The sequence below is a fragment of the Psammomys obesus genome, unplaced genomic scaffold (assembly GCF_907164565.1).
Source record: "Psammomys obesus unplaced genomic scaffold, mPsaObe1.curated_primary_1811, whole genome shotgun sequence".
NCBI lineage: Eukaryota > Metazoa > Chordata > Mammalia > Rodentia > Muridae > Psammomys > Psammomys obesus.
In genome coordinates, this window is record NW_026587556.1 from 1 (window position 1) to 11,461 (window position 11,461).

General features: G+C 43.7%; 1 protein-coding gene and 1 pseudogene across 1 annotated transcript; one reads left to right on the forward strand and one right to left on the reverse strand.

Moving 5' to 3' along the window:
* Window positions 1–1,891: 1,891 nt before the first annotated feature.
* On the forward strand, window positions 1,892–7,668 carry LOC129674021 (isopentenyl-diphosphate delta-isomerase 2-like). The gene is made up of 5 exons (XM_055603898.1): window positions 1,892–2,144; window positions 5,213–5,344; window positions 6,149–6,242; window positions 6,483–6,636; window positions 7,351–7,668. Exons 1-5 carry the CDS (start codon window positions 1,892–1,894, stop codon window positions 7,666–7,668), a joined length of 951 nt encoding a protein of 316 aa, XP_055459873.1.
* LOC129674095 (small nucleolar RNA SNORA17) lies at window positions 3,471–3,595 on the reverse strand (annotated as a pseudogene).
* Window positions 7,669–11,461: the final 3,793 nt, after the last annotated feature.

An 11,461-nucleotide genomic window follows, 5' to 3' on the forward strand; every position in this document is an offset into this window, starting at 1 on the left:
ACTTGGCGTCACTGTGGATGCTCTCAGCTTCTGATGTGTAGTTGAGGTGCCTCTTAGCAGACGGACACACAGAGCACAGGAGTCAACTACAGAAAAGGTATCAGTGGACACCAGGGTCACCTGCAACCCCAAAGCTCAGAGAGAAGAGACAGAGAGCCCTCTCAGAGCCTCAGAGACAATTTCTGAGAAGACTGAGAAGGCAGGGGCTGTGCTGAACCCATGCAGCTAATCTTTTAGCATTTTGCTGAAAGCTCTGACCAAGGGCAGAACGTCCCTTAATGGTCTTCAACTTGGGTAGTCATTTTTTGATCAGCACACAGGCCAAGGTCACATTGACACAGATGCGCAGGCCCTGGAGAAATGGACACAGACTTCTCAAGAGTTCCCCATTCTGAGGGACAGCCTGCTTGTGAGAGTGACTGATGACCAGTCATGGTCCACATTGATACTGAGAAATGAACTAGGGCATTGTGGGGGGGTGGAGCCTTCCTTCTAACACACTTGTCAGAAATGAATGAAGACCTACGTTCTTGTCCCAACACCCACACAAAATATCGGGTGCACTGGCGCACAGTAGGGAGCCCTACCTTTAAGAGGCTCAGAAAGCATTCTAGGTGAAGTGGTGAGCTCCAGAATTGGTGGGAGACTCAAAAACCAAGGGGAAGGCCAAAATCCTAGTGTTGACTATGTGTCCATGAACATGTGGAAATGAACACAGGTGAAAACACACACACACACACACACACACACACACACGCACACACACCAAATCATAGAAAGGTTTCAGCAACTGTTCCAGATGGAACTGTGGCTGTATCACACTCAGCCCTCACAGCCAGCTAAACATGGACTCCTTATTGATAGTGGTCACACATATTCTTTCTCTGCCTCGAACCAGAGTTTATTTTTAATGTAATTGAGTTTTTATGCTCTATGCAATATCTAACAAATGGTCATAAACACAGACCTGCACACCATTGACCAGCCCCATTCAGAACCAAAACACTCAGTGCATTTTCACATGGGCTCACATGAACTCCAGATCCAGGAAAGCCACAGCAAGCACAAAGCAGCAGGCGTCATCTCAGTGGCAACCCTGTGTCTCCAGTCCTCTCTCCTAGCAAGTCTTGGTTTAAGTGCTGTGGCCTGTCATGTCCTAGGAGTGGGGCAGCCTGTCAGGTCTGGGGTGGGGGAGGCATGAGCTTCACTGCCTGTTATGAGCACTCCTGCTATCGAATGACAACTACAAGGAATCCTTATGTGCAGTAACTGCACTAGCCTCAGCATGGAACAGAACAGTTCTGTCTATTGCAGACAGACTTCTGTGCCCATTTTATCTGAGCCACACACAGGAAGGCAAGAGCACTCCACACTAGCTAGCGCTGTCTTCCCACTAACACTGACAGCATTGAGCAAATAGAGGATGAGTTACTTTTATGACATTCCTGTCTAAAGCACAGCCTTGCTACAGAGCACAGGCTAAGCAGAGGCTTTCCTACACAATGACGTGAGGATTTGAACATGGCAGCGGCCGCCTCTCACATTACACTGTTTATTCTAAACATCCATTTCATGTCTACCTGCGGTTGTCACTGAAGTCCTGAAGCTGGTTCAGTCCTGTAATGACAGCACCTGCCCTGTGCAACCTGACAGCAGCTTCTCTTCTGTACATCACAGCATCCTGAGGGTCACCATCATCTACACAGGCTTCGTGCAGTGCTTTACCCGAATCTTCCTTGAATTTGTATGCTAACTAATGCAGTTTCCATTAGCGTTTTCAGAGGAAGGGTCAGGAGACCACCACACAGAGGAAAGCCTTGATGCAAAGACCATTATTAGACAAATCTGGGAGACAAAGGTACTATTTTCTGCTTCCAGGTCTTGGACCAACATGCAGGTACAAGAACCCAAAGAGTTTGTTGAGAGAATTCATCATTCTGACATTTCTCCTGCTTCAGATCCCTCCCAGTTACCTGGAAGTGGTAATAGAAGGAGAGGTTCTCATACTGTCAAAATTCCATCCACCATGAGAGCCCAGATAACAATTTACCCAGAAGGAATAGCTAAGACAGGCCTGCTTACACCCCACATCTCAGAGGTCCTTCAAGACATTTCTGAGTTGAACCAAGGAGATAAGGACCAGCGTGAGGTAGGTGAATGAAGGCACAGCTCCACCCATGCCCTCTTGTCATGAGAAAATGACATTGTGCTGAGTGATACTGAACCCCTCCTAATGAGAGAGGATGAAGCAATTCACTCTTCATTATTCCTGATTCCACTGTCTTTCATGATCAAAATGTTGAGAAAGTAATGTAAGAAAAGAGGTCACTGTTCTGCCTCTGTCTCAACAGTGATGTGGACTCAGCTGTCCTAATTACAGTCCTAAATAAGACCACACCTCAGAAGCTCAGTAGGGTAAAATGGGCTTGAATCCCTGATCTCAGTGTTTTGTTTTTTTTACTTTGGGTCTCTATTTTCCCTTCTGTATACTGCCCCTGCCTCTTTAGGCTGTGCCAGGAGAAACTACATTAACAATGCCAAATACAAGCCCCAGCACACACTAGCTGATTTTTCAAAATTATTCATTGCTTGTTTGTTTGCTTACTTACTTTTTGGCTTGTTCTTTCAAGGCAGGGTCTCACTCTATAGCTCTGTCTACCCACAGTGTAGACCAGACTGGCTTTGAATGCACAGAGATCCACCAGCTGCCTCTACATCCCAAGTGCTGGAATTAAAGGTGTACACCACACCACTGGCTAACATTGGCTATTATTAGCTATTATTAAATCATTACCTGGAGCTATTCTGTATCTCTTTTTTTTTTTTTAATTCTTTGTGTGTACTCTATAAGGTGAGTTTCAGGACAGCTGGAACTATTATACAAAGAAACCCTGTCTTCAGGGCTATGGACCCAGATATGTCCCCCATAGCAACACAGGCCAGGACCCCATCATGGTCCCAGGTGACATCACCATCTACTCACATCAGATTGTTCCTCCCTATCCTTGAGTTTCCAGCTCTGCCTCTCTTCATTATGTCCCCATCCTTCTGTTTCTCTTTTTCTTCCATTTCTTCCATTTCTCCACCAATTATTTGCTCTCCTTGGTAGCACTCAAGGTCTCTGAGTTTCTGGGGTCATCTCAGGAATGTTCTCAGGATTGCTATGCTGGCTTGTGCATGACAGCTCTGGACAGGAGTCATCTCGGGCATGGTCTGCCCCTCCAAGCCTGCGCAGTGGCAGATTGGTGATTATCTCAGGCTAATTCCCTGTCCAGGCCCCCTATCTAATTCCCTCACCTCACTCAGCATGCTCAAATGGCCACTTGTGCATATCTCAGGCTCATTTCTGGCCACGGTCCTTGGTCCCAGGCAGGGTTCTTCTAGTCTCCAGCTTGCTCTTCATCGCAGAAACCCATCTGGATCTGCCTGGTGCTGCACTGGTGGTCATCATAGGCTTGCTTTTTCCGGGGATTGGTAGGCTACAATCATCCGATGTTCTGAGGTCAGAAAACTGAGCACAGACATGGCCTTTCTCCTCTAAGCCACCTACTGACGCACATGTGACACAGCAGCCACTTTTTTTTGTAGCTTCTTTTTTTTATTTTTTATTTAACTTTTATTAATTACACTTTATTCATTTTGTACCCTCCCATAAGCCCCTCCCTCCTGCCCTCCCAGTCCCACCCTCCCCCCTTTCTGTATGCATACCCCTCCCCAAGTCCATTGATAGGGGAGGTTCTCCTCTCCTTTCTGATCTTAGTCTATCAGTTCTCATCAGAAGTGGCTTCATTGTTATCTAGGTTATCTCCATGGATAGTCCTTGGTTGGAGTATGAGTCTCTGGGAAGTTCCCTGTGTTCAAATTTTCTTGTTCTGTTGCTCTCCTTGTGGAGTTCCTGTCCTCTCTAGCTCTTACTATTTCACACTTCTTACATAAAATTCCATTCACTTTTAAGAGTAATTGTTTAAGGAGAGAATCTAATTTGAGAAAATGCCTCCATAAGATTGGCTTGTAGGCAGGTCTGTCAGACATTTTCTTGATTAACGATTGATGATAATGATTCAGCCCACTGCGGATGGTGCTAACCCAGGATGGGTGAGGCTGGGTTACATAAGAAAGCAGTCTAAGTGAGGCATGAAGAAAGGCCAGTGAGCAGCACTCTTCCATGACCTCTTCTTCAGTTCCTGTCTTCAGGTTCCTGTCTGCATCTCCTGCTCTGACTTTCCTCACTGATGGAGTATGATCTGAGTGTTGTAGGCTGAAATACCTATTCTGCACCATCACACCCAGCTAACAACTGTCATTATGTTCATTGTACGATGATGCATGAGGCAAGCACACTACACCCTCTGTCAGTCTCCAGTGACAGGAGACAAGGATGTGGACTGTTTTGTCACAGAGCCAAATTTGAAAAGCTCTTCCAACAGAACACCCACTCGTGTAAGCACATATATAGGACAGCTGCAGGTGAGGTAGCCCATCTCCATCCACTTCCAGGTTTCAGAGCGACACAGGACTCATCTACAGAGGAGGTGAGAACATAGATCTGTCTGTGCTTAATTTTGTAGCTGGTATTTCAGACCTTTGCTATGAGTATCTCCCCAACCCAAGCAGTCTTGTCTCCTGGCTTCCTTAGCATAGTCACCTTCTGTTAGGAGATGAGTACCATTGGGGCTTGTTGCACTATTTCTCTCTCTGTTTCACAGAAGGTTGGTGAAATAGATTGGTCCCGGGGCCTTGGTCATGTTAAATGAGTGCTCTACCATGCACTATATCCCCAGACCTGCTGCTTTTGAGTTCTCCAATTCTACATAATCCTTGACTTCCTTTGCAAACAAGGCAAGTATCAAATGAAAAAAAAATCACAAATTAAAAGAAGACATTTAATGATAATGATGGTTGGATAACAGAAGGGAGGCTCATTGCTAGTGTCCTTCCAAGAGACTGTCCCTTGCCCATAGTCGGCTTCAATTCAGGAGACTGTTCTCTCCACACAGGGATTTAAAAACCATTGAGGAATAAAACTCTGACTTTGAGCATGCTGTAAGTGGCCAGTGCAGCTCCCTGTCTGGTCATTAAAAAGGCCATCCTTTCCACATAACCACTGCACCTCAATTTCTGTGCAACTTCTCTCACTGATACTAGAGGGGCTTACCTATCTCAGCTCACTTTATCTTTCTGTTTACAAAAAAGAGTCCATTTGTCTTCACAGGTATGAACAAAACTCACCTTGATGACCTCTCCTCACCTCTAGAGGAGAAGTGCATTGTCATTGACAAGCAGGATCAGGTCATTGGAGCTGAAACTAAGAAGAACTGCCATCTGATGGAAAACATTGAGAAGGGTGAGCTGGAAGGACGATGCCATGTGCATCCAGGCCTGGTGCCATCACTCACTGTGAACGAGGCAGAGGGAGGAGGCAGGTGTCAAGTGTGAGGCTGCTGCTGCTGCTGCTGCTGCTGCTGCTGCTGCTGCTGCTCTTGCTGCCTTCATAGAGTGACCTTGCCATCAGCAGACAGTGTCACACAGACTGTGACTGCTACCTTGAAATGGACTGTGAAAGCCAAGAATTGTACCCAGTCAGGGTGTGGTGGTGCACACCTTTAGTCCCAGTACAGAGACAGAGGCAAGTGTATCTCTGTCAATTCAGCTCCAGGTCTCTATATGCTGGTATCTTGTCTCCAGAAAAGGGGATTGGTAGGAGCGACCCTTTGTTGTGAGCCTCCTCGGTGCCTCCTGTGTCACAACTTCCAGGGATAAGCAGTCACTCTGTGCCCCTGGGTCATCCAGATGCCTGCACAAAAGTAGCCAGCCACTGTTTCTAGACCACAGCTTTAGATTCACACAGTAGGGTCTAAGAAATAGAATTGTGCCACCAGCATGGCCGGCTTTGCTTCTTGGCTCTCTAGATTTTATGTTCACAAGTGGAGGAAAACTGCTGTGCTCACCTGCAGTGTTCACTGTGGGTCAAAGAATACTGAGTCAACAAACGCTAAGTGACTGGGGTGAATTCTGTCCCAGTAAGGTCCAGCAGCTAGTGCCAAAACCATCCTGAGCTGGAGGAAAATGAAAGGAAAAGATGGAAATGAGCACGGAGACTCTATAGTGACATCAGTGTGACCCTAACTCATGCCCACTCACCTTGCAGGCCTGTTACACCGAGGCTTCAGTGTTGTCCTCTTCAACACAAAAAAACAGCTATTGGTCCAGCAGAGAGCAGATGCCAAGTACACTTTTTCCTGGTAAGTCTCACAGCTCTCTCTCTGCCTCTTTTTGTCTGTGTGTGTCTGAGCTCATCAGTCTCACCCCAACTGAAGGTACAAGGACAAAAATTCACTAGCCTTTTTGCAACTGGCTCAAGGTATGGAATTTCATATTCAAATATTTGTGTGGCAAGTCCTTGTTGAACCTAGTTTATGCACCAACTATGGCCAGGAAGGAAACTGCCCCTCTGTCGTGAAAGGGAACTCTCACTAAAGCAGCATGTTGTTGGGCATTTTCCCAGGACATTTTACAGACTCCTGTTCTAGTCACCCTTTATACACGCCTGAGGAGCTGGAAGAGAAGGACGCTGTGGGAGTGAGGAGGGCCGCCCTGAGATGTCTTCAGGCTGAGCTGGGCATTTCCCAGGACCAGGTACCCACTCACTGCAGTATGGGGCTCAGTGCGCTCTTCCATGTGCTCAGGGATCCTTTAGTAGGTATCGTGTCCCATGACAGTGCCGTCAGTGTCATCATGCTGACTGGGATGGTGGCTGCTGGGCTAACATGGTTGTGCTGTCTGTAGGAAACAGGTTTCCTGTGGAAGTGTCCAAGCCTGGTTCACAGGATGGGCTGTGAAACAAGCCGAGTCCTGGCACTCGAGTGTAGTTTTCTTTTTCTTTCTTTACTCTATTATTTTTATTTTTCAGTTTTTTTCCAAAACTGAGTATCTTTGTGTAGCCCTGGCTGTCTTGGAATTCACTTTACAGACTAGGCTGACCCTGAACTCACAAAGACCTGCCTGCTTCTGCCTTCAGAGTGCTGGAAGTAAAAGGCCTGTGCCACCACCACCCAACCCTCCAAGGGTTTACATTTCCAATCTCAAAAGCAATCTTTCCCATTCCTCCATGTCCTAATGCTCAGAACTGTGTTTTGCCTCATGTTCTGTATACACATGGTCTCCATTGCGAATGAAAAATGCAACCCTCGCAGTCAGAAATTGTGCCCTTTTCACTGTGATCTACCTAACATCTAATTAAAGCTTAAGTCCTTGTGTGGCACTCCGTGGAAAGGAATGAACTGCTTTCTATCTAAATGTTCAGTTTCTCTATTACTGACTTAATTTAATACTCGATCAACTTTGACACAGATTTCCATAAAGGACATAATTTTTCTGAACCGAATTTACCACAAGAGTCCTTCTGATGACATCTGGGGAGACCATGAGGTTGGCTATCTTCTGTTGGTGAGGAAAGACCTCACTCTAAACCCAGATCCCAGGGAAGTGAAAAGCTACTGCTACATGAGCCAGGAGGACCTGCAGGACCTACTGGACAGGGGGGCCCATGGAGAAGAGAAGATCACCCCGTGGTTCAGAACCATCGCAGAAGGCTTCCTGTTCTCTTGGTGGCCTCATTTAGAGGATGTGTCTCCATTCATGGAGCCTGATAAGATATATGGACTGTGAGGACTATGGAAAAGAAATGCTCAACCAGGGGTTGGGGTCAAGAGACGACTTAGCCCTTAAAGGCACTTGCTGCTCTTGCAGAAGTTCAGGGCTCCATTCCCAGCACTCACATGCTGGCTCACAGCTATTCTCACCTCTGCTTCCAGGGGAATCTGACACTCTCTTTCCACCTTTGCATGACCCTGGCATGCACTATGTGGTATGCATACAGATGCGGTACACATACACATGTTTATGTGTAAATAACACACATAACATTTTGATTTTCTACAAACAAACTAGTGTTCATCACTAACCTATGTTTACATTGGCATGCATGACACAACCTTGATCTCTAATGTCCTTTAATTACTTGCACTGAACTAAATTTCAACTCTTCATTTTATCTAATTGCCTCCTTTCTCTCCATCTCCTACTGTCATCTATGGAAAGTATCACTTTTCTCCTCAAACCTCCCCTGGTGGCATCACTGTCCTCTTGAGTTCTGTCTCACTTCCTGTCTGCCATATGCTCCCCTGTCCAGTGCTCTGCAGGACCCCTCCTTACCTAGTGCTTACAGGCATAAGGTGCATGTGGGTTATATATGGGGAACAAAGAGCATTTTTAGTTTTGCTTGGGTTTACCGATTCCATAGGGACTGTTTGTGGAGCTAATGAGAATAATCAGTTACTTCTGTTGTACTTTCACCTTAGCCAGTTCTGACTCCAGTACAGAATACATGAAGCCTATCTTGCACACATCAAACAATGACAAGAATCAAACAGCTTAATGTTCATTAGTATATATCAGTGTGTATAGCCAAATGTTATTGTGAATATGCTTACCAACAATGACTAAAATTCATCTTCATTGTGTGAAACATATTAAAAGATCCAGTCATCAAAAAATTTAGAAAAGATAAATTTACCTGAGTTTTTTTTCATTTTTTGTCTAATTGAAAAAAAAAAAAAAAAACACACACACACTTCTGTTTCATTGCTTCTCAAACTCTTTGCTATCTGTACTTGTATTAAGTGCTTTTATTTTCTTTCTTTTTCCCAAGACAAGGTCTTACTATGTAGCTCTGGCTCTCCTGAAACTCACCAGGACCAAACTCAAAGATCTACTTCTGCCTCCCAGGATTAAAGGCATGTGTCAGTACACCAGGCTTAGGCAATATTCTTGAAAATTAAAAACACCAGGTAGAAGTTCCCTAATTCTTCCTTGAGTATGAATTCAGAGTTGACCAGAACTGACTTGGAGTGAATGGATTCTGATATTAGAACCCCAAGAGGTCTTTTCTGTCATTTCCTGTCCTGTTTCAAAGTTTAGAGTCAGCAGATTTTTTTTCCTCGCTAGAATTCCCAGGAAAAATCTAGGAGTCTTTCCTAGCCTATCATCTCTGTCCTCCTAAGGCTGGTTACAAATGTTTTCCCCCAAATAGCATCCTTGCAGTGCTGAGATCAACCATTTCACATACTCCATCCTTATGTGCAAAAGATGTCTACATAAGCCAAGCCCCACGGTAGTTGTGTTTCCCACCTTGTTAGAAAGGGTCCTCTAGAGTTAAGAATGTAAAAGAATGAGTTTCTCTATATGTAAAATAAAGGGTCATTATTAGAATGAATTACGGACTGTGGTCCAGCTAACCCAACAGTGGCTACCTACGTACAGAAAGTCCAAGAATCCAGTAATTGTTCAGTCCATGAGGATAGACGTCTCAGCTGGTCTTTGGTATATGATGGAATCCTAAAGAAGTAGGCTCTAATGCCAGTGAAGGAATGGACTTGCTACTGAGGTTAGACTGAGTAGGCCAAGAGCAAAAGCTTCCTTCTTCCATGTCCTTATGTAGGCTTTTGAGATGTATGTCTTCCCACCTCAAATGATCTGGATTAAAGATGTGTTTTCCCACCTCAAAGACCTGGATTTGCAGTGGATCTTCCCACTTCAAATTAAGCAAAAATCTCTCACAGCTATGCTCACCATTTTTTGGTTTTAATTAATTCCAGATGCAGTCAAGTTGACAACCAAGAATAGCCACCACACCCGCCCCAATATGAACAATGATTTCACCTTGATGGAGATACACCCTACTTCAGATCACTGTATTAGTGACAGGATCAGGCAGCTTACTAATAGAGAAGAAATTTGGGTCTAGTGAACAAAATAGCCTAAGTTAAAAAAAAAAAAGAAGACGACATTTTCTGGGTTATAAGCATTTTTCTTTTTATGTACTGAATCCCAGGAATAAAATAAACATGAAATTAAATTATCATTCTTACAATCAAGACAACTGTTATCTTCATAAAGAAATTTTTTTTTAAATGGGGGAGATAGCTTTTCAAAACATAGTGATTTTCCTCAAGCAAGGAAGGATCACCTAAGTACCGAGCAGGATAAGCAGCAAGGCATGAGGTTTCCATGGCCATGTGTGTTCTCTATCCCTCATGCATGGTACGTGTTAGGCGACCACTCTACCAAATGTCTGACAGCAGCACTACAAAGGAAGGATTGACTTTAACTTCCATGTTCACCCACTTCTTGGCTGTTTTTTGATCTGGTCATCTTCATGGGTATGCAGTAATGTTTATTCACTGCTTTGCATTTGTATTTCTCTAATGACTAGGTGATACTGAAGATCTTTTCATGTGGTTATCTGAACATTTGACTATTTTGTTTGGAAAAAGTTATATTCAAAACACGTGCCAAAAAAAAAAACAACAACAACAACAAAACACACATGCCAATAGTTGATTTGGTCATTTTTTAATTTTACAAATTATATATTACTCATAACCCTGTTATATGCCACTTGCGTATCTTTTATCCTATTCTGTAGGTAGTGTCCTTTGATGTGGTCCTATTTTTTACTTTCACCTTTGTTGCCTATAACTTTGTCTGGTATCATGCTTTTTAAAAGTATATGTTTCTTTTTGTTTGTTTGTTTGTTTGTTTTTTAGATGTATGTTTCTAATGTGGTAAAAGGCAGGGTTTGACTTTTGCCTATACGTATTAACATTTCCCAAAGAGGCTGACGGAGAAACAGTCCTTTCCCTACTGTTAGTTCTGGTAGATTGTTTCTGAGTTGTCTACCTTGTTCCATCAATCTGTATGGCTGTCTTTATGACAGTATCACAATGTCATTACTATTACTTTGTAGTATGCTTAAAATAAGAATGAGTCCTCTAAAATTTTTCTTGTTTAGACTAGTTTCTCTAAAGGGGCTGCTGCTGAACCTGCAACATATTCCAGATCCCCCTGACAGTAACCAGCAATGCTAAAGGACCTGGTCAACAGAAAGATAACTCGGTGCCTACCCACCAAACCAACATTCACAGCCTGTTCTTTCTATTTCAAACAGTGCTGGGAGTAGATTGCTAACACTGTTAAGTTCAATGTCACGGTCTGTCCCTAAAAACGCTTACTTCTTTTGTTTTGAACAGCACTGTTTTGAGATACCTTTAGGAAAGCTAGAATTATGTATGTCAACAATCTTGGTTTCATAATTTGTGTTGAATTTTCCTGACTTTTGCCAACAGAAAATACAAACTAGACTGTAACTAAGTCTTGTTTTTCTCATCCCTTTAATTTTTTCTGTCTCTCTACCCTTCCTCACTAATGTCTCAGAAACTTAAAAAAATAAAAGCAATACCCTTTAAGGGGGGGAAAAAAACCTGTCTAGAATGTCTACCATGTTAAAATATACAATTCTATGACTTAATCAAATTATTAGCCATACCAATGATTACAGACTTTAAGGGGTTTTGGGTTTGGTTTGGTTTGGTTTGGTTTGGTTTGGTTTGGTTTGGTTTGG